General features: G+C 46.2%; 1 protein-coding gene across 1 annotated transcript; it reads right to left on the bottom strand.

Annotated features, from left to right (window-relative positions):
* Positions 1-20,746: 20,746 nt before the first annotated feature.
* On the bottom strand, positions 20,747-24,622 carry LOC124657306 (leucine-rich repeat receptor protein kinase MSP1-like). The gene has a single exon (XM_047195877.1). It carries the CDS (start codon positions 24,620-24,622, stop codon positions 20,747-20,749), a length of 3,876 nt encoding a protein of 1,291 aa, XP_047051833.1.
* Between the last annotated feature and the right edge of the window lie 3,324 nt (positions 24,623-27,946).

The raw sequence follows: 27,946 nt of genomic DNA, 5'->3' as shown, positions 1-27,946 counted from the left end.
CAACCGAGCCCTAGATTATGAAAATTTTGAAATCACATAATAACTGTAAGAAGTTTGAAGAAATGCATATTAATTTTTTTAATAAATGCAAAAAAAGAACATCACTTGTTGCCAATCTAGCCAATGCGCCCGTTGAGTTCTGTTTGGCCAACTGTTCCGCAGCCACCTGCACCTTCTTATGTCGGCCCAGTCGAACCAAGTGCAGTCTGTGGTGACTTTGTCAATATCAAGATCCGTCAGATCAAGTTCATGAACCAGTCTATCGAAGGTGCTCATAGGAGGGACGGTAAAAAGTCACTGCGAGAGATGAACAACAAATCCGCAAAATTTATTGAGTTACCCTAATAAAAAAATACCACCGCCCCTCCCCATGTGGGACCTCCCCAATATCTCTGGGAACGGATCGAGGAGCGTAAAGTGACATACGTCCTCAGCATGAGCTTCTTGCTAAGTTGCTAGGGTTCCACTAATCCCACACAAAATGCAGCAAACAAAACCTACGTGGAATTAGCTTGTAAGTATTAGTATGCGGTTGCAGTGCAGACTGCATCAATGGGTCGTCCAACACCGGACCGCTGCATCCCCTCCTCCTCCTCCTCTGCCACCGCCGTATGAACCAGCACTGACACCTTCATGGCCGCCGGGGTTCTCACTTCTCAGAACCAGTAGAAGCGCTCGTCACACTCCTCTTCATTGCCTTATTTATATCGCCGTTTGTTTTTTTTTTGCGAAAATTCCTCCAATCCATTAATAATCATCAACAGTAGTACAAAGATGCCTAAAAGTAATAAAAATTACAAATAGGTCGTTGGACCACCTAGCGACGACTACAGACACTAGCACGAGCCGAAGGCGCGCCGCCGTCCTCGCCCCTCCATCACCGGAGCCAGGCAAAGCTTGTCGTAGTAGAGCTTGTTGTAGTAGACAGGCGGGAAGTCGTCGTACTAAGGCCCCAAAGGACCAGCGTACCAGAGCAGCAACCATCGCCAATGATGACAACCGTAGATCGGAAGAGACTGACATGAAACCACACAATCGAACATGAACGACGACCAGATCACGGGGGATCCGCCGGACACACAACTCCACGCGTCCTCCGCCGACGCTAGATGCACCACCGGAGCGAGGATAGGACGGGGAGGACCTTATTCTGACTTCAGGAAGTAGCCGCCGCCTCACCATCCCGAAAAAGACACCAAAAACAAACTAAACGAAGAACTGAAAACTGAAACCTTCCCGCCGGCGAGAGGCCGCGGTCCGCCACATCTCTAAAGCCCCAAAGGCACCGGAGGTGGAGCGGACCGGCAGCGTCGCCGGCGAGAGGGACGGAACCCTAGATGGGTTTTAGAGCCGCCTCAACCTTGCTGTTCCGTACCGGTTCATGCCGTTTGTTCTTTTCCTTATATTAGTTTGCAGCTCTCCCGAGGACGAGGAGCCCCGCGAAAATCGCGACCGCGTTGAGATGCCAGCAGCCGCCGCCGCCCCTCTGCCGCCGCGGGCGCTGCGGCAGCTGCAACCTAGCCAGCACTTTGAAGAGCTGCATCGTCTTGGCCAGGCCAGGGCCGGAAATTCGGCGTCCAGTCGTCTACCAGCCTTCAGGTACAACCTTTCGGTAAAGCACAACGTGACAGGCGGAGGGGAAGAGGAGGCTGCGGCGCGCCCAGTGTGCCTCGGGGCGTTCCATCTCGGCGATACGGTGAGGCTGCTACCGGTGTGCCTGCACCTCTACCACATGGAGTGCATCGATCCATGGCTGGACGCACACTCGACCGACGATGGACGTCGTTAGTGACTTCTGATACTAGTTGGTGGATAAATCTCATGCATATATCTCTTTTGCTGGACATCAGAGCAGGTATCATTAAATTTTTCTAATGTTTTATTCATCAACATTAAGAGGCACTAGTGGAATGCCCGTGCTTCGCCACGGCTCCCTACCTTATGCCAGTCACAATATTACATGGATCTCTACTTTATGTAGTTTCACAAATATTACAAGTGTAAATGATGCACAAAAACATTTAAGTACATAAAAATAACCACATAATATTTAAAATATCATAAGATCATATCACATAATTTAGTGTAATAATCATAAAAGGCAACGAGACCGACATATTATTTCTTATATTATTTATTAAATCCATGCTCTCTTGATCGTGAATAACATATGCTCGCACAACATCCTGTATGTTATTTTCAATGTCATTAGCAAGGTACTTGAGTATGTGTATCAAAAATCTCTTTGTCAACTTGTACCCATCCTGCACAATCAATCTATCGAGTTAGCATGAAGTTTTATTTTCATAAAAATATAAGAATGTGAACATAAAGTACTCCCGGTGCAAATTGGATGAACAAATCATTTATCGCATGAAAGCATAAAAGAAAATACTAACCAAACAATTTTTTGCAAATAAATAGAAAATATTATTATCTCTTGGTCATTAGGATGATAATACTTTTTTTGTAATGATAACCACAGAAAACCACATGTCGGTGCTTGTTGGTATTGGAGTACTGAGAAAAGTCGGACAATCCTGCTTTCTTCCTCACCCAAATTTCCCCAATTTTAATTTTAAAATAACAAACTTTTTCCAATTTCACATTCTCTTGACACCACCGCATGGGTTACTCATGCCGCATGTGGCCACACACCTCGCCAAGGTCACTCGATGTTTGGCGCCCGTCCACGCCTAGCTCTCTCACGTCCATCCCATCCTCCGGCGCCGAGCCACTCACCGTCGGCCTCCACACCTCCCGGCGCACGGTTTCGGCTGCCGGCCTCCCTGCCATTCGGCGGACGGTTCAGGCTGCCGACTTCCCCGCCCTCCGGAGCTAAACCACTCCTCCATCAGCCGCACGGTTGTTACTCCGCCGTTGAAGAGTTGCCCGTGCTTTCATTTGGTTCCCACGTGGGCCCACCATTACTATTTTTGGAAATATTCCTTTACCACAAATGGATAGTTTCGGTGACCTGACTATAAGCAAAAACAAGGTCGACCTCGATGTAGTTCTGTCCAGGATAGAATGGGAAATTAATATGGCATGAACCAGAATCATTCAATAGATCAGTTTGAACCGTAAAATTGGTTTATAATACACAAACTTTACCGTTCATTTTTCTCCGCTCTTTCCCATTCTCATGGCACAACAAAAAAAATCATATGATAGAAATTTATTTCTGACATTGCCATATTTTTTATATGATATAAAATTAATTTCTGATATTACCCATAAAAAATGGTACAGAATTCCAACACGATTTACACATATGGAGATTAAACAAAAGTTTTATTTAGAACAAACCATCCATTGACATTTGGATCTGAAGCATTTGTTCTTGAGATTCCCTTCGACAAAAAAAATCTGTTTGAACAAGAACGATTGGCTCAATAAATATAATGGAGTATATGAACAAGAGTTTTCTGCAACATGAAGTAGATAAATAAGATGCATGGACCAACGTGAGCCCTCTCCACGTCAGAAATTTACATCAATCTACAATCATGTTCCACGGTCACAGGTTATCATGAATATATCACAGATTCTGCATATATTAACAAACAAGCAAAACAGATTTTGGGGGATCCAAGATCCATGAATACATCGGTAATAAAAACAGGAAAATACAGAATCCAAAAGCAATTATAGAACAAATAAACAGATCGGAGACTTCAGGGGAGAGAAAAAATATCGGATCCGCAATCTCAATAAATCAAACATCTCAAACTAATTACTTACATAAGCTAAGCAAGATCACCACATGATCTGAACGGTGAAGTATCCAAAGACATGACAGAAGTCAACAAAGCAGTAATAGGATCACCACTTCGTATGTCAAAAAAACCTAAACGCGGTGCTCGTTGGATAGAGGCGTGGCCCGCTGGTTGCCGGCCTGAGGCGCTGGGAAACAAAAAGTTTTACAGCAGTCAGGAAAGCAGCATCTAACACTCATGTACGTGCTAGCAAGCAGCATCAATAGCAATTAGCAGCCGCGGCATACACAAGAAAGCATACGCGCTCATTCTGAGATAAAATAAGACGAAGCGAAAACACACCTTTGCAATTGGCAGGCAAATACGCGCGCTAGCAGTCAGCGGCAGCAGAAGTAAACACACAAGTCAAATCTATGTCTCCAGCTATTCTCATCTCTTTTCTCAATTTCTCTTGCGCACGGCAAATGAGGCGTACGCGGTAGACCACACGCCATGGTCGCTGCTTAACCCTCGATCTACTCCCTCCCTCCTCCATCCAAAGAGCCGAAAAAATTCAGTCGCCCCGTTCATCCAAAGAGCTACCGGCGGCCGCGACGTGCATGCACCATGGGAAAGCCGACTCGCACTGCTACACCTTCCAGATTTGCGCCTGGCAGTCCCACCCATCGGTGCGGCGATGCCACGCCACCAGAGTCGGAAACGATGGGTTGCCATGATGATATGCGTGTGGTAAATTGAGTCAAACTGTGATAACTCCATCAAGGTAGTTGTTCCTATTAGCAAGATAAGATAAGATAAGATAAGATAAGATGGTTAGCTATTTTTGAGGAGTGCGGACCGGGTGGTTTGAGGGAGGAAATATGAATTGAGGACGTGAGGGGTATTATTGTCCATCCTGAAAATGTGACACCAGGCATTCACCAGTTTGCTCTTAATAGTAGAGATATAACTTAATCAGAATTATACAAACCTAGAGCCACATATTGGCTTCCACTAGATACCTCTGCTCGTGCACTATAGGATCATCTATTGAGATATTTTGGTAGTACGAAAATGGACACAATAATGTATATATACATGTATAAGTTGCGAGATAGATGCACGAGCTAATTTTATTCTTCCAATTTTCTTTGAAATATAAGTCATCATAGAAGAATTAATGTAGAAGTATTTAATTTTTTGTCTCTACTTAGCCCTCGTTTGATAATCCATATTTTAATGTTATCTTTGAATTCCAAATTATCTCCACCATGTAAATTCAAAACCTTGAATCTACATATTTAGATGTGGTTTTATCAAGCAATAATTCAGAAATTTAAATATATACAACAAAAACACCTCATATTAGTTTTAAAAATGATTAAATAAAACAATCTCACTTTTACATATTCAAATGAAAACAACAATTTTAAATACAAAAATTTATGGCACACAACATGATTGTCATAAATTTCTTTTTTATGTAAATCTCTTTAGTAAATAGCTCCTCGCATCCAACATATCTAGTTAAACTAAAGTATTAGTCTATCTGGCTAGCATAAAGTCACTTCTTATGTGGTGTAGAGCTCCTCATCTATATACCTCGGGCCATTGAAGAAAAAAAATGGAATCTCACGACCTTCCGCACGTGATCTGAGCATAGGGCGGTGAGGATGGTTAGAGCCAATGGCGGTTCATAAATCTATTCTAGAGCATACACACAGATTAGTTGGACATAAAATTTTATATACCACGGTATCCAAATCGACAAGAGATTTCATGGTGATAGAATCATGTCGCCGATGTATCAAACATTGGGGTGTGTACATTTATTTCGGCAGCGGTTCAACTATGTCTCCACAACTTATCGATTTTTTAAACAACCTATTCAAATTGTTTTATGTGAGAGCAGACCGTCGGTCTGGTGGCAAGGCGTGCAGGAGCGCACGCTGCCCACCCGGGTTCGAACCTTGGGTTCGGCAGGTGCTCAGGACTTTTCTTCTATAAAAATGCCAACGGGTGCTAGTGCTTGGGTTGGTCTCGAAAAAAATTGTTTTATGTGTGCTTATTTTCCATCAAGTTCCAAATTACCATGCCAAAAATATTGTAAGGTATCAAAACTAAATGTGTTCACACCTAGTGCTATGAAATCTCTCCACTCAATAACTACTGCACATTGCTCCTCCTATTCTTTTTTTACCCTGTTGCGCCTCCTATTCCAGAATTCTCACCCGTGAACACCTAATTCTTCCTCTCTCTCATTTCTATGGCGTTGCGGCAACCTAGTTGTGACTTTGATGATTCTATGGACAATGGATGCGTGGACAATGATGAAGAAGAGATGGAAGCGCACACCTAGAAACACTCGTATATAGAATTACAGTATGCACACCATAATGATGTTTTGGAAAAGTCTTGAGCCCGGGTTTCATGTGTGTCCAGGGATTCCTAATCCTCCTTATGCAGCTTATGTTTTGATAGAATGATTATTGCACGATATAGTTTTTGCACCTCTCGGTGTGAAACTATAATGTATTGAACCGCAGAGGCAATAATCAGGGTGGCATAACATAAAACACATGTTTTTCTATAAAATACATTTTATTACTTAAAAGGTTTAAGATTATACCCGGCATTTGCATAACTAAGATGCATATAGTCGCGCGAGTCCGAAGTATTAGAGGTAACATAATAAAAAGGCTCAATACAAGTTATCATCTAGGAAACTGTAAAGACGCCAATGTTGATGAATGTACAATCCTTTAGACTACGTTGTCATCTATGTCGGGTAAAAAAAAAAACCCGCGCCCACACCCCATGTGTCCTCCAATTGTTTAAACACCTCCATAAATAGGTTGGAGTTCTCCATATATTTTAGAGACGATCATGGAGGGAGTAAAGTTGTGCACAGGTAAATAACCTGCATGAGAGAAGCATTTTTATCATCAAAAACCTTGTTATTTTTACATAGTCAAAGCGAGCAAATAACGGTAACGCTCTCACCATAATAAGTATTTTGAACCTATTATCCACCTCATTTAGCCAGTTACCAAAAACAATTAGCAACAACTAGTTAGTGTGTACGTGCAACGCACGTCTTCATCACAACCAAAGTTTTTGAATCGTATAGTTCGCTTCACGATTTTTTTTTTTCATCCTAACCCAGTAAACCGTGCTGCAGACGAACAATGACTGAATATAACGAATGTGCTTTAGTAACTAACTAAGAGAAGGGTTAATCCGGTACAAGGTGTACAACATAATAGGCCACACCTTCAAATAAAAAGAGGTAGTTGGCTGCATCCCATTGATAATTATATGTTTGTAGAGATATCTACAAGGAGATGTCCCTAGCCCTATTTCCAGGATGCTACCGAGATGATGGAACGAATTTGCATGTAAATGAATACCATGATCAAGGAGCTGACTCGTGAATCAAACTGGTAAAAGTCAAGAACATAATTGTAGTTTTCAATCAAGTATGACACCTCAACAAGACCACAACGTCTGCATCTAGTATCTACAACCACACCTCAATCCAAACCTTTGAACTCCCCGGCCCATACTCAACCTAGATCGGCAGCGATCCAGTGCGGCCACTTCATATAATCTGCCACAGCCACAGCAGGAGCAGGAAGCTCGCCCTATAGGCAGCCTTTCCGCTGATGCCATCTCCGGTCAAGACCTTTCACTCGTGCCTCAAAATCACATGCCCCGAAAAACATGGCAAGGATAGCAAACTGGCTGCAGGGCCAGGAGGGCCAGGAAGGCACCTTCAGCGAGGGTGAGAGTAGCGTGGTGAGTGGTTTTGAAGCAAAGCACAAATGATCCTGCGAGGAGGTACTCCATATGTGCACGATAGTGGGAAGGGGATGCGGGATTAATGGGAGGTGAAAGTGATTAGGGGGAAAACCGTGCCTCGTGGACAGTATTAAATATGGAAGTGGAATGTAATGTCATTGGAGCAACATCGTCCATCAGATCTGAAAACATGGACGGCCGGGATCAAATGTTCCTGCCAAGTTCTTGCTTTTATAAGTAGTTGTAGATACATGTTAGGTTTGAGGTAGAACATATTTGGATGATTGATAATATAGATCAAATTTGCATTGCAATAAATATCTCATAGTCTCGTCAAGATGACAGAAGACGCATTTAACACTTCCATGCTAATTTTGTTTTGCAAGGTTGTCTGTGGTGAGGATTACACCTCTACAAAGATGCCAAAAGAAAACCTTAGTTTTTAGCAGTGATTCATACACAAGTGTCACGTACTTTTTCACAATAGCTTTGTATGCCAATGACCCAAAACAACACCTCCCCTATCGAGGCGAAAGAAGTCCAAATGACCCCCCTAAGTATTGGGTTTAGGACCACAAGTTTGGATTGGAGCACTTAGCCCCCCTAAGTATGAAATACCAGTCAAATTACCCCCTCTAACCACTGATGGTTGTTTTGGTAGCTGTTTTGGTGGGCACTAGTGGTTTTGCCGCCGGCCTGGACATCAGCGTCGTGCACGCCGGAAAAAAATTCTCTTAACAAGCTTGCCTGAATCTCCAAGCGCAGTGGCTTCTCCTTCGCTGCCTACAAGCAGCAACGGCCACGACAGCAGCAGCCGCACACTGGACATGGAGGCCATCACACAAACCGCGCATACGGCCGCCCTCGCATCGCCGCCTCCTCTAACGACGACCGAGGATGGAGCTGGCACCTTGCACCGGCCGAGCTCCCCGTCATCGTCAAGGTCTCCTTTCCGGAGCGCCGGCCATGCGCACCGTCAGCGCACCTCTGTCTCCGTCCACTCCGGCCACCGCCGGCTCGCCATCAACCTCTCGGTGAGCTACCGCCTCGTTCCCGCCCATCTCCCCTTCTTCCCCGCCTCGGAAACGTCGTCTCCGTCCCGACCCAGAGTGCACGCCATGGCCGCCGTGCCAAGCTCACGCACGTCTGACATTGTTCCGCACAAGCAGCGGGAACGAGCACTGTCGCGTATCTGCGGACTACTCCGGCATCTCGAGCACACGGGCGCACCTCCTGTTTCGGGTCGCCATCACTGGCTTAATCCTCCATTGTTTTCTACCGCCGGTGACCTTCTCTATTTCCTGTGGTGCTCCCCGCCGCATCCTCTCTTTGCTTGACCAGACCAGCCGAACTAGGCATCCAGCGATTTAGGAAGCAACACATCGATCCATCACTTCACTGAGCAGCACCATCACAGTGCTCCCTTGTTTCCTTGATGCGCGCTCACGCATCGAGCCAGCCAGCCGTCTAGCACATTGCTCAAATACAGCACCACACCGCCTAGGACATTGCGCTGTGCGCGCGCGCACGCACCAGCATCCGCCGCCGGCTCGAGCAGCTCCAGCGCGACGCCGAGCGCACCCGTCTACCCCTTGCCCTCACCCTGCCGAACAGAACAGCACAAACAGCCCGGGTCCCGCGGCCTCAGCAGCTGCGGTGGAGGGATCATCAAATTGAGTATCCTATCATCAGTCATGACCTCGTGGCCATCGTCGGGAGAGATGAGGAGAGCGGCAGAGGAGAGGTTCGGTGGCTCGAGGCGAGGCGTGTCGACCAGGTCCGGGAAACCACCATCACGGCCCAAAACCACTAGTCCACGTGCACCAAACCAGATATAAGTGGTCAGAGGGGTAACTTGCCCGGTATTTCGTAGTTAGGGGGGTTAAATGCCCCAATACAAACTTGAGGGGGTTTACCGTCCCAAAGCTGATAGATAAGGGGGTTATTTAGACTTCTTTCCTATCGAGGCGGACGATTCGAGGCGCAAACGGCTGGGTTTCAGCTATAATGGAAATTTCAGCGGGGTGGACTCGTCGGGTGAATAGCCCAGATGCGACATCGTTGGGCTGAATTGGAAGCACAACGACGTTTTTCATAAGAAAGCTCGCATGCGACGTCTCGGCGCGTGGAAATAGCCATGGTCAGAAAACGATCGTTTAAGTCTTAACCCTTGTCTTAACAAATACAGTGGGACCCAATATTCTCTCAGATAGTGAGACCCAGTTAGGTGCCAAGTCAATTACCCATTTTAGACGACGCACCGCGTTCTGTTTTTTTCCGGCGGCGGCGGCGGCGGAGCTTTCAGGTGGTGGCGGTGAAGCTTTCCAGTGGCGGCGATGCGTCGGGCGGAGATTTGGCAGTGCGAATGCGGTGAGCCATTTTGCAGGCCTAGTCTCGTTCCTCGCCGTCTTAATTTGAGGGATCTGCCCGCTGATTTCCGCCGATTTGAAACAGGGGATCGTTGCGTGTGGGCTGAAAGAAGAAGATGGAGCGAGAAGGGGCAGATTTAGATCGGTAATGCCCTTCTCTTTAGCTCATTTCGACTTTTGATATCAATTTGGGGCTCGATGAGGGGGGTGTGCAGCTCACTGTGTACTGTCCGATTGACAAACAGGGGGCGCAGTCCGCGCACGTTCGAAATTATAGTGCAATTGTTTCCTTCGAAGGCCATTCTTGGTGATGGTAGCGTCAGAAACATCGAGAAAGATACATTTGTAAAATTTGAGGTTGAATTTTCAGAGATGGATGCTCAAGAACTACAGTCAATGGAGGAGAAGGCAGTGAAGAATTGGGTGGAGAAAATAGGGGAGAGTGTAGTTTGGGGTCCAGCAGCAAGAATTGTCACTGTTAAGGTTCGACGATTGGAAGGGCGAGTATGTTAGAATTGAAGATGGAGATGATTTGGTTACTGAAATTGATCGGAGAGATGGTTGGGCTAGCAAACATGCAACCTTTTATGCAGAAATTGTTGATCGCAAATCTGATTCCAAAGTTGGCCTCCAAGTTGGCTGCACAAATTGCAGATGATGAATGGGCTTCACAAAGGCAGATTATGCCCATAGTTACTGAAGTGTCAGTTATATCTGAATCTGATGCAGCTGCACAAGAGGTGTGTCATGGTGCTGCAAATGTAGTTACAATTGATTGGAATGCAGTAGAGCTAGAGGAGCGTACTGATTTAGTCATTGCACCAATGAGTGACATTGAGATGGTAAGAATGTATGGCATTCCTGTAGATGACAAAGATAAGGAGAAAGACAAGGATGAATCTGAGATGCCTGCTAATGCTAACGTAACCGGGGCTGGGTCAATGCATGAAGATGTTGATCCCGAGTTAATGCAAGATGCAGCAGATGAAGTAGATGATGCACATGTCGATGAACTCGGTGAATTTGTATGATAAAGAAAACCTCGTAATTGAAGTTGGGAAATTGTTCCCAAATATGGATGAGTTTAGAATGTGTTTTAAGACTTATGCAGTCAAAGCTGAGTTTGATGCCAAGACTCTTTGGACTGACAGAAGCAAGTTTTATGCAAGGTGCAAAGGTTTTGATGGGAGTGCCAATCCTTGCAAGTGGTACATATCTGCTAGACGCCAACCTGATGGTACTACCATTAGGGTAAATCAAATACCACATGAACATACTTGTATTACCTGTTCACAGAGAGTATCAAGCATGACATCTCAACTTTGGGTTACTAAAAAAATTACTCCTATTTTAGCCAAGACACCTAACACTACTGCAAAGAAACTTAAAGTTGACTTGGAAAAGCAGTACCCCATTGTGCTGAAATATACCACAGTGTGGAAGGCAAAACAAAGGGCGATGAAATCATTATATGGTGATTGGGCAAATACATTTAGGATGCTGTTCAATTTTAAAGCTGAGGTGGAAAAGAGGTCACCTGGTAGTGTGGTGGAGATAGATACAGAGGTATCAGAGGATGGCAATGTATATTTCTCCAAGTTTTTTATGTGTTTTAAGCCTTGCATTGATGGATTCAAAGCGGGGTGCCGTCCATATTTGAGCATTGACTCATCTTTTTTGACTGGAAAGTAGAATGGCCAATTGGCAGCATGCAATGCACTAGATGGACACAACTGGATGTTCCCTGTTGCTATTGGTTTGTTTCAGTCAGAGTCAGAGGCATCATGGACATGGTTCATGATGCAGTTGAAGAGATGCATTGGTCCAGTTTCACCCTTGGCCATTCATACGGATGCATGTAAAGGGTTGGAAAATGCAGTGAACAATGTTTTCCCCCATGCTGAGAAGAGGGAGTGCTTCGACCATTTGTGGATGAATTTGATAAAAAAGTTCAGAGGAGATGAATTTGGGCGTATGTGGCCAGCAGCAAGAGCTTACACCAAACAGACACATTCATATCACCTTGGTAAGATAATGACAGCATGCCCTGAGTTTGCTACATGGCTGAACACCTATCATTCTCTTCTATGGTATAGGGCAGATTTCAATACTGCCATCAAATGTGATCATATAAACAACAATTTGGCTGAAAGTTTCAACAACAGGGTGAAGGAGTTGAAAGACTTGCCTGTGCATGACTTGGTTGACCAAATCAGGCTGTTGATGATGCGTCTGTGGGAATTAAGAAGCAGAATTGGTGCTCTACTTCAAGGTGATAAGCTTCCTGCAGTGGTACAACAGGTGGTCAACAGGAGCAGGAAGCTTTCACATTTGTCAGTTGATAAAGCTTCATTGTGGGGAGCTGAAGTTAGAGATACCAAGAGTACAAAAAGGCATGTTGTGGACATTGAGTTGAAAGAATGCACTTGTCAAGAGTGGCAACACACCGGGAAGCCATGTGAGCATGCCATACTTTTTTGGCCTCAAAACCCAGGTTAAACATGCACCCATATTTGCATGAATATTAATCAGTAGCAAAATTCAGGGCTGCATATGCAACTCCAATTCCAGCTTTGACAGATCAGTCTCAATGGCCGGAAGTGGATATTCAATTTTCCATGTGTCCTCCCATCACAAAAAGAAAGGCAGGCAGGCCAAAACAGAGTAGATTCAAAGCATGGTTTGAGAAAGGTGGGAGTAGCAAAAAAGGGAAAAAAGATAAAGCTGATAAACCTAAAAGGTCCCAAAAAGGCAACAAAAATAGATGCAAACTGTGTGAGGAACTTTGGCATAGAATTGGTTCCCCCAAATGTCGTTACACTCCGGAAAGGCCTAAGTATGTTAAATTTTATATTTTTGACATGCTTGTTATTGCTGTTTGTTTTAGTTACTAATCATATGACATGCTGCTCTGTTTTTCAGAAGGAAGCGTGGAGAAAAAGGCCCACCTATTGTTGTTGATGAATGCTGGCCAACAAAAAAACCCAGAGTCAAAGGCTGTAGGAAGAAGAGAAATGTTCAAATCTTGGTAAGTGGTAATCAGGTGCAATCTGAAGCTCAATTGTATCTTGAGTTGCCCCCTGAACAAGTTGAACAGGTTTTGGTTCAGTCTGAACCTCATTTGGATGTTGAGTTGCCACCTGAACAAGTTGAACAGGTTTTGGTTGAGTCTGAACCTCATTTGGATGTTGATTTGCCACATGAACAAGTTGAAGAGGTTTTGGTTGAGTCTGAACCTCATTTGGATGTTGATTTTCCACCTGAACAACTTCAAGAAGATTTGGTTGAGTCTGAAGCTCATTTGGATGTTGATTTGCCACCTGAACAACTTCAAGAAGATTTGGTTGAGTCTGAAGCTCATTTGGATATAGACTTGCCACTTATTTGTTTGGTTAAGTCTGAAATTCAAGGGCGAAAGGTTGTGATCGTCGAGGACCAGCTCCGCGTGTGGGCTTGGTCGAGGTGGAGGACTCGACATGAACTTGCAGAGTTCTTCCTCTCTGCAGGCTACCGCCACCTCAACCGTCCTCGCCGCGCGCCGCCCATGTTCGTGCTCGAACCCTACGTAGCCTTCGAGATCGGCATTACCGTGCGCTTCACCAACCCCCACGACGCTTACTTACTCCTTGGGAAGGTGTTTTGGTGTGGATGCGAGTTCATCGGATTCACGGCATACAACATCTTCACCGACTTCTACGCGATCTTCCCATCTCCGGGGAACATGCACTCCCTCCCCTACAACTTCCACTACCAGCCTACCGCCGAGGAGGAGGAGGAGGAGTGAGCCCGGGATGACCCAAGGAGGAGCCAAGTGGAGAAGGAGCCAAGTCAGTCAATGCAAGGAGGAGCCAAGTCGTCGTGTCTTTTTTTACTAGTTTTTATTATCTATTTCTATTTCGTTTGTACCGTGTGATGGACGTTGCTTTGCTTGGGCATATATGCCCCACTTTATTATCTACTTGATGTATCGTATGATTATCCATGCCATCTTTTAATCCATGTTTTAATCCATCTTTTTAATCCATGTTTTTATCCATGTTGTAATCGTGTGAGGGAGTCTCAAATAACATAAGTGCAATAATCTTTGGGCTAGCCAAACAAGAAAAAATATAGAGTCCAAACTAAGCAACAACCTAAAACTAAGTTCTCAAATAATATAAGTGCAATAATCTAAAAAGGAGTGAAATGAGAAAAAAAATTGGGCCTGGCTCGTGCCAGTCACGTTACTTTGGACCGTATGCATTTTTTTACCGCGTGTCATCGTTCGGCCTGGCTACGCTCTTTTTGGGCCTGGCCTTTCCATAAAAAATTGGGCCTGCCCCGTACCAGCCTAGTTAGGTTTGCAAAATTCGTTTCAAACCCTCAAATTTTCACACAAAGCTTTGCTCCTCGACTTTGAGCTAAACCCACTCTTGGGCAGTGGATACATTTTGATTTTGAGGTTTTTCTTTTTTGCATCTTGATTAAAGGCGATTTGATAGCTTTTGCTAAAATGGATAAATTGGGTTACATAGTTAGAACGACAAAAAAAACAAAACAGAGATAAACAAAATAGGGAGAAATTACGATTACAATGCCAATATGATTACAATGGATGGAGTTTATCAATCTAATATTGACTGCGTTATCTAACGACTAATGATCAAGAGATAAACAAAACAAAGACAAATTGCACAAAAATAAAATAGCCCGGCGATCAAATTGTTCTGCTTCTTTATATCGACAAGTTTCTTTAGCTGCTTCTTGATCTGCTTCAACTCCTGCAACTCGGCTGCCCGCACTTCTGCCCCATTCCCAACATTGGCCGATGCATATTGCTCAACCGCCGACGGTAAGGTGACCCGCGGGGATGCGCCTTCCTTTCCAATCCTCTTGATGTACTCATCCAACCACTCGAAATGGTTGCAACTCGGCAATTCCTGAAACCAATTTCCGAAACATGAACCCTAATTCCCAAATCGAAACATGAACCCTAATTCCCAAATTAGTTCCCAAAATCCCAAATCGGCAGAAAAAACAGAAATTGGACAAAACTACAGGAAATTTGGAAGCGGGATTACTCAGATCTCACCTTCCCCAGCTCTGGCTTGCCCTCGCATTTCACATACTCGCGTCCAAGATTGCCATGCTTGTCACTCATTGTGACACGCCGTGATAGGAGAGCGGTACGGGGGCAATCTGGGCACCTAGTCATCTCCATTGGACCGTATTGCGGCCATCGGGAGTGGGAGGCGGAGGTGGAGCTCGACATCGACCGCTCGCCTTGCCGCGCCGCCGGAGAAGAAGGGGGGAGCGAGGCTCTAACGGTCGGAATGTCGCTGGGATGGATCTGCGCTGCGCCGACTCTGTTTTGTGCTGCGAGTTGTGGGTCCCACGTCATGACGTGGATATGTGGCGGGTCCGGCCCTGCAGGTGGACACGCCGTAGCTGAGCTGGATAAGTTGTGGACCCCACATCCTAATTTAACTGCTAACGATGATCCAAGCCGAGTGTCGCACTGCAGCTATTTGGACAGGCAACGAGTGTCGCATGCTAGCTATTCTTGTGAAAAACGTCGTTGTGCTTCCAATTCAGCTCAACGATGTCGCATCTGGGCTATTCACCCGGACTCGTCCCGTGCAAACTTGGCATGACATATTTCCAGTTATTCCAGATCGAGTGGATTGATTGTTTCCTAATTTGTAGGGATTGCAACCGATCCTTGCACCCATTACAGTGAGTTTCCTAATACACTCTATATACCCAGGAACGGAGAAGCAACTAAGCATGAAGGGACATCCGTCCTCTCCCGAGGAGGATGATCTTCTTGCTAGGTATCCAAACAAAACGTAGCTATTAACTTGCCGTTGCCCTGCACCAATGGGTCGTCCAACGCAGCACCGCTTCATCCCTCCTGCTCTACCACCGTCGTATGCACCAACACCGACACCCCCATGGCATCCTCCGCCGCCGCCGTCGCCGCCGTCTTCAAATCAAGGAGGCTGGTTTATCCTCGCCCTCGTCGGTGCCTTCGTGGTGGGACTGTTCTATTTCTTCGTCTGCGGCACCCTCAGTAGGCACTGCGAAGACCACGATCTCGCTGAGGCGGCGGCAGCACCACCACCCGCCGCCCCTGCGCCGCCGCAGCAGCTGCAGCCTAGCCGGCACTACGAAGAGCTGCATCGTCTTCGCCAGGCCACGGCCGCGAATCCGGCGGCCCATCGTCGTCTACCGGCGTTCAGGTACGACGTGGTGGACGGAGGGGAGGAGGAGCCGGCGGCGGCGTGCCCGGTGTGCCTCGGGGCGTTCCGGCTCGGGGAGACGGTGCGGCTGCTGCCGATGTGCCTGCACCTCTACCACGTGGACTGCATCGACCCGTGGCTCGACGCGCACTCCACCTGCCCGATCTGCCGCTCCGACACTGTCCCAATGCTGGACGTTGCCCGGCGGTAGGATCATCTTCCCGGCCGACGGGCGTTGGTGCTTCAGGCATACATCCGCATTGCACTCCTTTAGGTATTTCTGATAGTACCAAGCATCTGTTTTGCTGGACATGAGAGCACGTATCATCAATTTTTCATCTGTGATGTCCCTCGTCCAATCTAGAGCCACATTTTTTTCGATAAAGAAAATATATTAATATCAAAAGATACCAATTACACACAGTCTCTGCAAAAATGCAACACCCTAATGGCAGTACGAATGCACACAGCAAAAAAGATAAAAGAAAACTAAGAAAGAAAAGTCCCGCCATAGTATCACATGCCTAGCAATAGTAATACATCCACCCCTAGACAACACCTGAAATACAAACTCTCCAAAAGCGACGGCTCCAAGAAGCAAACAGTGCACCAGCGCCGTCGTCATCCGATCAAAGATCTTAGGTTTTCACCCTAAAGATAGTCTCCGCTCTCAAAACAATGCCTCCGACAAGGTCATTGCCAGGCACAACCAGTTAAGGTCAGACCTTGGATTTTCACCCTGAAAGGTAGTACTCTGAACTTCACCTGTGCCGCCGCCCCCACTTTCATACCACTGTTGTGAATTCCGGAATACCAAGCAAGTTCCTCAACATCACTGAGACTTGAACCTTCTTTAGCTAATCCCCCAATCCCGCCTTCATGGAATTCTCTGCTTCTGACTTCACCAAGGACCAAAAGTCTCTTGATGTCAACACAGAACAGAGCTTCCCGCCGCTCCTTCCGAAATCAAACGGTCGGAATAAAAGCATGGGTGCGCGCGACCGAATACCACCCGATCATGTGAACTCCAGGTAAAAGATGCACTCTTCCATTCGCTGTCGGATCCTTCCAGAAATCATCACTCCGGCTAGATGAAGAAATACGGCATCCAGAACGTCTTCATCTTCGCGAAAGAAGAGCCCTAGGACCACCACCATGAAAGCCGGAACGGCCGGCCTCCACGCCACCGCCATGGCTAGGAACCGCAATCCATCTTCCTCCTTCAACCCGGCTAGTGGAGGTCAGCAACGATCTCGCTGCCGCCCTTTCCCCGCCGAGTTCTGCCACACCACCGCGTCTCCCGCCATGATCTAGGTGAAGTAGCCGAAGGCCACCGCCACCAGACCCTCCGTCCACCGTCGCCGCCGCTGGAAGACCACGCCTCCGCGCGAAGGGGAGTCCATGGACGCGCCACCACCGCCCCTGCCTTTGGCAGCCGGATGTGGCCGCCACCACCGACCCCGACGGCGACAGCGGCCAGGAGGAGGAAGATGGGCCGCCTCTTCTTGGGTTTGGGTCGTCGCTCGGAGCCGCTTCACGCGTGGCGACCCTAGGTTAAGGTGGGAAGGGAGGAGAGGAGATGGGAGGGGGCGGTGGTGGAGGGAGGGAGGGGCGGCTAGGCCAGGGAGGGGCTGGAATACGTGAACCTAGAGTTGCCTCCCTGGTCCAAGGGATTGGATCCTTGGAGCCGTGAATATGCGTTTCTGGTTCATCGATCTTGTGCCATGCAGACGTCATCTAGAGACTAGAGCCACATACCAAGTCCAACTAAGATTCCTTATCTTCCCCGGGGGCGTTGGTACTTCAGGAATTTCTCATAGTAGCCAGTGTCTGTTTTGCTGGGAATGAGAGCACGTATCATCTGGTTCTTTGGGTTAGCATAACGACTTTTCGTCTATCTATAATAACAAGCTATACTATGATAAGTTTTGTCTGGCTCCAGTGATGGAGGGGCTAGGATAGCGGCGCGTCTTCGGATTGCGCTAGTGTCTGTAGTCGTTGCTAGGTGGTCCAATGAGCTATTTGTATTTTTTATTACTTTTGAGCCACTTTATACTGATATTAATTTTCTCAATTTTTTTGATGTTTTATCCACATTATAGATCTGCTGGCACAAATGCCCATGCCGGCACAAAGTGTTATTGATCCGGATGTTTGTGCGAACGATCTGCCCTGCACCGGCTAACGACCTCCACCCCCTACCTTCCAATTTCAACCATCCCCTGCCCCCGGTTCTAGGGAACCATACCCCCACATGCATGTGAGTGATGGTTGTCCAACCTCATGTAGCCGCTTGGTTCAAGGTCGCCGACACGGAACCCCATCGCCCCGTGAACGTGAATATCACCTAGAGTTGATAACAAATAGTTCATACGTGGAGAGTTGCAACAGATTTATAAAAAAATAAAAAAATGTTCACAATCAAATAACTGCTATATTTTTACGGTAAAAATCTTAGGTTCCATTTTTTCTTATGTACCAAATGATAGTTGAGGATTGTCTAGCTTCGGGTGAATCAATTGACCAAGCTTTCCAATAAAAAAATACACTTGTCAAATCTAGAGCCGCATATTAAATTCCAGTAAGGTACCTTCTCGTGCACTCTAGGATCATCTGTTGAGATATTTAGATTATACAAAAACAGATATACCACTGTGCATATACATGTATAACTCGCACTATTGATACACAAGCTAATTTTGTTCTTCCAATTTTCTTTGAAATTTATAAGTCATAGATTAATGTAGCAGGAGCTGTTGGCAGTAAAAACATATTATGTACATGTTCGGAGAAGCTTCGGGATTGCAAGCCAACTATACAAAAACAACAGCAACTCTGATCAGAGGACGGAAGGGAGACGAGGAGATGATCACTAGGGAGCTCAGATGTGAGATTGCACAGTTCCCCATTAGGTACTTGGGGCTGCAGTTGGCCCTTAGACCCCTCACTAGAGCTCAGTGGCAGCCCTTGCTAGATCAGATTTTGAACTGTGTCTCGACATGGCAGCGTGGTTTTTTGGAGAGATCTGGGAGAATAGTGGTAATCAACCATGTGATTGCCGCCCAGGAGGTACACCAGATGCTTGTTGCGGAAGCACCGGCATGGCTACTAGATGAGATAACGAAATGGCTAAGGGGATTTTCTGGGCTGGCAAGAAAGAGGTGAATGGCGGGCGGTGCTTGGTAGCACGGGACAACATATGCAAACCTCGTGTTTTGGAGGTTTAGGAGTGAAAGATTTACGTCTCCAGGGTTTAGATTTGCGTGTGTGCTGGATATGGCTTCGGCGAACTGATCAAACAAAGCCATGGCAAGGGCTGCCGGCACTACAAGACAAGGAGGTTCAGCAGGTGTTTCAAAGCGTTGCTCGTTTCACAGTTGGGGATGGTGCTACTTTGTTGTGGCGAGATCGATGGATTGGAGGCCGCACAGTGGAGGAAATTGTGCCGGTAGTGGTGGCATTAGTCAAGACCAAAAGAAGGAACACACGTTTAGTCGGATGCCTTCACTAACGAGAATTGGATCAAGGACATTAATGGGGACATATCAGCTGACTGTTACGCCCAATGCATACACTTATGGGAGGATATTGAGGGGGTTATCAGAGATGTCAATGCTCCAGACCACATCATCTGGAAAGCTTCGGAGACGGGAAAGTATTATGCGAAAACAACATCTGAGATGCTCTGCCTTGGAGGCATTGACTGGAGCATGTGCAACCCAATCTTGAAATCGTTTGCGTCGCTAAAATGCAAGATTTTCAGTTGGCTTGCAATCAAATAGAGATTGTGGACCTTGGATCGTAGAGCGGGACATGGACTACAAGATCAACATCATGCTTGATTCACATTCTGAAAGAGGACTTAGAGGAGAACAACGTCGATCACATTTTGACCCAATACCCATATGCCAAGCAAGTTCGGTTTGGGTGCTTGAGAAGGGCTGGCTTGCAAATCCAGGAGCCCCAACAGGACATAAACCTAGAAAGATAGTGGACGAAAGCAAGGAAAAGTGTCAAAAGCTCGGATAGGAAGAGATTGGAAACTTTGATCATTTTGGTGGCATGGACCCTATGTAAACAGAGGAATGCGAGAGTATTCGCAAATGTGGACAAACAACGCAACACACAACAGATGGTAGACAATATTGCAGAGGAGTTCAAGCTCTAGAGTGACGCTAGGAGTGGAGGGAGTTATGATCAAGCGCGAGAGTAGGCCTAGCAGGTTGTGTGTATGTGTGTGTGTGGAGGTGAGTTCTAGGAGTGTTACCGAAAGTGTGTTCGCACAATCGCACTCGTATCTCGGGTCTTGTACTTGTTTTGCTTCTCCTTCTATAAAGATTTGACACGCCTTGTACGTGCCCTCGAAAAAAAGGAGAGGTACCTCCGCAACAGGACAATCTATTATCTACAATTGCAGAGATGTCACTTGCTCGCTGAAATCCTTGTACCTGCATATATTATCAGCAGATATCACCAATCATCAAACTGGAAAAGAGTTTCGTGCTGATATTGAGGATCGATGATACGAAAATGAGGAACACTAGTTTCTCTTGCTACAATCTCCAGCGACCTTACTCTACAGCTACAAGTTATGCCTACCATTAGCTTGTTATTACATCACATCACTATCAAGAAGAATGGTGCTTCAAGCTCAGCGCTATGTGCCCCTGGAAACCATCACTACCAGAGGTCCGCACTCCATTGTCTGGGCCATCTTGAGTCCTTTCACCACCTCTTGCATGATCGGCCTCTTCCACGGCTCGTCAGCGGTGCAGTCCAGGGCAATGGCAAGGACACGCACCATCTGCTCCCGCCACACACCTGAGATAGGTAGGCAAGGATCAAACAGCTCGTTCCCCTTGCCGCGTGCCATCATCCATCTTACCCAGCCGACAAGATTTCCACCTCCTTCCACATCTTCTTGCCCTGTGGGTGGACGTCCTGTGAGCAGCTCCAGCATGACGACACCGAAGCTGTACACGTCGCCTTTCATGCTGGACTTCATTGTCATGCCGTACTCTGGGGGGATGTATCCAAATGTACCGGCAATGAGTGTGCTGACATGGGTCTCGCAGGCGCTGATTATCCTTGCGAGGCCAAAGTCGGAAACCCTCGGCTCGAAATTCTCATCCAACAGAATGTTGCTTGATTTCATGTCCCGGTGGATGATATGGGGCACAAATCCTTCATGGAGGAAAGCAAGCCCACGGGCAGAACCGAGGCAGATCTTGAGACGATCTGGCCATCCAAGTGCTTCAACTGCATCTGCTCGGTTCCTCAGCCACATCTCAAGGCTCCCATTCTCCATGTACTCATAGATCAGGAACCGTTCGTCGCCACAAACACAGTAGCCAAGTAGGGGAACAAGGTTTGGATGGTTCACCTTTCCAATGGTTTCCATCTCAGCTAGGAATTCGCGATCACCTTGGAAATGACGATGAAGCCTCTTGATCGCAACTCTCCTGCCTTCAGGGAGTGCTGCCCTGTACACAGTGCCAAAGCCACCATCGCCTATGATGTGCTCTTTATTGAAATTCTTTGTGGCTTTCAGTATATCCTCTGTGGTGACCCTTAGCAGCGAATGCTGAAATGTTGCGAGATTGATACTCAGAGGTTCCCGTGACTTCCTTCCTAGGAGTTCATCGCATGAGGTTGGCTCAATGGCAGCATTGGCCTTACTGGCAGATACAAAAACAATTGATGTGCTCCTCAGTGGTTTCTTTCTCAGATAAACTACCATAAGAACTAACAAGATGATGACAACAAGTGACACGGCACAAATGATCACTAATCTTCGAGCTCGATGAGATGGGTGAGCCACCTTACTATCAATGCCATTAGTGGAACAAATACCACCAGCTGCGCAATCTGCTGAGCTGTATGTGCTGATGTGGTTACCAGAGAAGTTGGCAAATGTGAGGCCATATATATTGCAGATACCGCAAGGGATGGAACCGTAGAAATCATTGCTTGAGAGGTCAAGATAGTTCAAACGGCTGAGATCAGAGAGTGCTGGTGGTAAGCTTCCAGTGAGGCTGTTGTTGTGGATATCAATAGAAGACAGCTGTGTGTAGTTCGAGATAGACTCGTCTAGGGTCCCTGAGAAATGGTTACTGCTTAAATTGAAGAAAACCAGTGATCTCGAAGATTCCATGTCCATGGGACAAGAGAACATAATTTTTCCAGAGAGATTGTTGTTACTGACATCCAGGCGTATTAGGTTTTTGTTGCACAGGATAGACTGGGGTATAGTTCCAGTAAGTAGATTACAGGACAAGTCTATCATAAAAACTTGGGGAAGAACTTGGCCTATCTCAGGAGGAATGGTGCCATCTAGGTGGTTATTTGATAGCATAAGGCCTTGGAGTTGTACCAATGGTGCAGACCAAGGAAGCATCGGTCCGATCAGTCCATTAAAAGACAAATTAATAGTTGTAAGATTCGTCAACTGACCAAGCTCTGAAGGAATGGTGCCATTCAGTAAATTGCCTTGCAGATTTAGCACCTTCAGCATAGAACACTTTTTTATTGCTGTTGGAATCTGACCAATCAAGCGGTTGTATGACAGATCAAGAAGACCTTTATGCTGAACAAACTCCGAGTCAGGGTGAACCTCATTCTCAAATCCCACACATATCTCAGCAGGAATAACACCAGAGAGGTGGTTATAAGACAAACTCAAGCTATTGAGCATTATCAGGTTAGATATGGCCCTCGGGATGTGCCCCGACAGATTATTAGAGCTCAGGTCCAGCGTGGCAAGGTTTCGGCAGTTGAAGAGCTCTACTGGCATGTTCCCAGATAACCCATTGCCATGCAGCGACAAAATTGTCAGATTCCGTAGAGCGCCAACAGACGGAGGGATGGGTCCTTGCAAATAGTTGTTGTCTATCTGCAACCTCTCCAAGCTGGACAGCCTCCCAATGCTATGGGGGATCTGGCCTGTAATCTGATTATTGCTGATAGATATCTGCAAAAGTGTTGATGACTCCCACAGCGACTCAGACAACATTCCCGTGAAGTTATTTAGGGACAATTCCAGAGTAACTAAAGGCAGCTCAGCCATATACCCTGGTATCTCACCATGAAGACGGTTATCTTGCAAGTTCAGCTCAGTGAGATTTTTGCATCCTCTAAAAGTTTCCTCAATACTCCCGGTAAGATTATTATCATGCAGTATGAGTGAACGCAGGGAGTTGTCTTCACATAACTTGGCAGGGATAGAACCTGAGAGAAGGTTGGATTCAGCAGAGAAACTAAGCAGATGCGGTAATGGCAGCAATGGCAAAGGTCCAGTGAAAAAGTTTTGACCCAACGATATTGATCTTGCATTTGTCCAATTCCTTATACAGTCTGGAATATTGCCCGATAATTTGTTCTTTTCCACGGAAAAGGCCACAATAGCATCCAATTCTGCAAGTTGTTCGGGGATAGAGCCAGTGAGCTCATTGAACGATAGATTAATGAGGGTAATCTTCTTGCAGTTACTTAGTTCCTTTGGTATGCTCCCCTTGAGGCCTGCACCCTTTGCAATCAGCTGTGTCAGATTTCCAAGCCGACCGATAGGTGGTGGGAGTTCAGCATCAAAGTTATTCTCTGATATATCCAGTTCCTTCAGGCTTACAAGACCGCTGATCGACCAAGGAATGGTACCTGTGAACTTGCACACAGAGAGTTGAAGTACTTCAAGCCACTTCAGGTTGCCAATCTCTTCTGGAATGGTTCCTGTGAAACCATTCTGGCCCAAAATAAGCAGTTTCAGATTTTCCAGTTGACCAATCTCCCTAGGTATTGGCCCCACAAAGTTGTTCGAGGACAGATCGAGTGTCAAAAGATTCACCAACGAGCTTATTCCAGAAAATATTGATCCACAGAGGTTATTCTGGCTTATATCAAGATGCAAAAGCCGAGACAGATTACAAAATGCTGCTGGAATCGACCCATTCAGTCTGTTAATCTGAAGGTCCAGGAACTCAAGGTACTGTAGACTTCCCAGCTCTGTAGGAAGGTCACCAGAGATGGAATTCATAGACATAGACAGCTTAGTGATGTACTCCAGCTGACCAATTGCAGGGCTCAGTTGTCCAGATAGTTGGTTTCCGTCAAGCACCATTTCCTTCAGCATCTTCAAATTATATAAAGAGGCAGGCAGGGGCCCAGTAAGCTGGTTATTGCTCAAATCTAGGTACTGAAGATGCTGCAAATTCCCCAAGGCATCTGGAAGCTCACCGGTAAACCCACATCCACTGAAGTTGAGCCCAACAAGTAACTCGAATGCCCCGATGCATGAGGGAAATGGGACATAGAGTGGCACGAAGGACAAGTCTATGGCCACAACATTATGTCCCGAACAAGTTATACCTGACCAGTTGCATGGGGGAATTTCTAAATCAAACCAGCTGCGAAGGAAACCTTTTTCTTCAGCAATTGAGTGCCGCAGAGTGTACAAAGTACTTATATCACTTGATTCGGACAAGACACAGATGGGGATGAATAGAAGAAGAATGAGAAGACATAATCTTTGAGATCCCATTGCTATTATGTTCATCGGAATTGTGTAAAGTTCAATCTGCACAAAGAGATTAAATATGTCAGTAGCTTCCCAAAGAACCATGTAACGTACAATGTGTCAAAATTTCATTTTGTTCACTAGATAATGGCTCAAAAAATGAGATATTCTAGGTGATGGAGACCAAAATAAAATCCAAGTTTTCCTTAGATTATGAGAAAAGACAATCGAAGGAATAGTCAGGGTTTCATTTGTTTGGACCAGACCAGATGTTCAAGGCTTCAAGTCAAAAATATTCGAGGTTTGGCCATGGAGATGTTCAAAACTTGTATATGCTTCCAACAGTGCAAAAGGAGGAAGAAACTATCAATCATCCCTACTGTTGCTCTCTGATTTCAGAATTTGAAATATAATAATGTAACTCTACCAAGATGAGCTTGTCAGTCAACATACAGTGGGAATGAAAAATGACGCAGTTGCTCGATGTATTTAGCACATGGCAGAAACAATAACTTTATGTTCATACCTTGCGAGTTATAGTCTTCTGGGTAGAATGTAGATGACCAGGAACCGTAGCTTCTATGCATACTCATTACTCAGTACATATCCTGCAACAAGTTAATATCGAGTTGGTATAGAACTTGGTAAAGTTTAATAACACATGGAGGTAAACATCAATCAAAAGAACATGCATACATGAATACAGCTCAAGCAGGGACTTAAACTGATGCCTTCTCAAACATGTCGTCCTCTATCTTTGGCTCTTTGCTGCTGGCTAGTAACAACAGTAATGCAGCAGACGAAACTCAGCTGGATCGAAAGTAATACAACCCCCTCAGAAATACACTATAAACTCCTGAAGTAAAAGAAAGGACAGCAGTTAGCTTCATGTCATGCTCAGCTCAAGAACATCCTACAGCTCAGGGGGACTGTGGAGGTGTTCAAAACTTATGTACACTTCCAACAGAGCAAAAGGAGGAAGAACCAGTAATGACTATCAGCCGTCCCTGCTGGGGGAGTTTCTATGTGCTTATATATGCAGTTCTCTGATTTCAGAATTTGAAATATAATAATCTAACTCTACCAAGATGAGCTTGTTAGCCAACATACATTGGCAGTGAAATATGAAATAATTGCTGGTTTTTTTTTAACTTAGAACGCTGAAATTCCATTGACTGGGAAGACAGAATCGCCATACAGGGCCCCTGCTTACAATGGCAGGGACGTGCTCAAACCACTCCTGGTGGCCATTTTGCACCCAGACATATCCATTGCAGCGAATGTATGAGCCGGCTTATTGCACGCACGCTCGCACATACACAACTTTGTGCTCATGAACAAAGCACATAACAGAAAGAGGCAAAAAAATTGTTCATACCTTGTGAGTTATAGTCTTCTAAGTAGAATGTAGATGACCAGGAACCAAATCTTCCAGGCGTTCAGAACATAATCCTGCAACAAGTTCATACAGTGTCATTATACAACTTGGTAAAGTTCAATAATACTTGCATGTAAAGATCAATTCTATCTTTGACTGAAACAGAGGAATCAACTCAAAACAAACAAGAGTAATAGGCTCCCCTCAGCAGTACACCTTAAACCTCTGAAGAAAATTTCCTCTTAATCGTCCCCCACCCCCCACCCCCCATCACAAAAATCTCTGAAGCCTCTGTCCTACAGGCTCTCTGATCTTGGTGTTCGACCAGGGAGCCAGCAGCCAGGAACAGAGATTGGGACTGGACCGATACAGAACGGCAATTGCTGTCAAGGGTACAGACTTCAGGGGCTTAACTGCAAATAGAGTCGTTGGTGTTTCTTGGCCCAATTGTACCAGTATACTGTATACTAATCTAATCTAATCAAAATGTGAAGAATCCGGTTTTTTTTCTTAAAAACTTCAAAACTATTGATTTTGTAGTTCTAGAAAATTTTGAAAAAAATATGTACGCGTAGAGAATGTTGGAATCTATCAATGTGTAAATTTTCAGATTAAAATATGCTGTATTTTACCTTGGTAAAAATAACGAAATCTAGATTATAGTGTATTGTTCATTATTACTATTCACCAATGACGAAATCAAGATTTTTTTATTTTTCCAAAATACAACATACTTCATTCTGAAAATTTACACGTTTGTAGGTTACAATATTGTCGATATCATGGTATTTTTCTCAATTTATTTTAACTTGTCTAAAATAAAAATTTCAGAGATTCAAAAAAACCCGACCTAGGTGTAGCTCGGCCTAGGTACCGCGCGCCGCTCTCGCTCCATTGATCTACAGGCTACAGTAGGTATGTAGCCGCGCAGTGAGCGGAGATGCTGGGGATGTTCTTGTTCCTCGCTGGGATCTGGGCCATCATTTGGGAGTGATTTGTTTATGGGACCGTGAGGAGGGCTGGCCAACCGTCAACCGAGTACGATTAGCTGTGTATTAAATGTAGTTCGACTGCATTCAAGTGTAATTCGATTACCTGTGAGGAGGGCTGACCAACACCTGCTGCAGAAGAGTCGATCGCTACCGTACGTAGGCCGAGACAGCAGGAAGGGGCCGAGTTGAATTGAATCGACGCCACGACGGCGAAACCGGGGGCGGAATCTGGAGGAACAGAATGTACTACTACTGTAGAAAGTTTTTCAAGGGGGGAGGAAGGTAGGCAAAACGAACGGGATTTTTAACAGGAAGGACGGAAGGAGTAGTTTGGTGAAATTTTAAAGGGGAAAATCACAAACAAAAAACATGTACAGCACAAAAATGGAAGGGAATTAAGGGTTGCTGCTCGAATAATTGGAAGACCATAATTACTCCTCCCCGCACTGCGGTAATCAGTAAATGCAGCGGCGAGTCGATGGCGTCGCACGACGTGCCGCGCCGGCCGCGCACAAGGAGCAAAACGTGAATGCTACCAACAAACAGAGGGGGACGAGCGCGGTGGTCGATCAACTCACCCTGGCAGCCTCCCAATGTCGGCGCGCGCGGGGCTTGTCCGGGAGGGCGGGGCTTGCGAGACGACGACGCGGGGTGGGGCGAGCGGAGGGACGGAGACCGGGCCGCGCCGACACAGCCTGCTCCTGCAGGGACTAGGCAAAGGGAGATGCGTCAGAGAGAAAGAGGGGTGAAGAGCTCGGCGAACGGGAAATTTGAGCGGAGGGACGATCAGCTCGCGCCGACGTACGCACGCACGCAGCGGCAACGCACCTGGGTCTCCCGCAATGTCGGCGCGGTGCGCGGCGGCGCCGTGCTCCTGCGGGGGTCCGGGCTGGGAGGGCGGGGCGCGCGAGCACGACAGGGGCCTGGGTCAGTGGTGAGCGGCGGCGGCAGGGCAGCGGGTGGGAGGCCGGAGGAGCA

This window comes from Lolium rigidum, chromosome 5 (assembly GCF_022539505.1).
Source record: "Lolium rigidum isolate FL_2022 chromosome 5, APGP_CSIRO_Lrig_0.1, whole genome shotgun sequence".
Classification (NCBI taxonomy): Eukaryota; Viridiplantae; Streptophyta; class Magnoliopsida; order Poales; family Poaceae; genus Lolium; species Lolium rigidum.
This window is presented reverse-complemented; position numbering and strand designations above follow the sequence as displayed.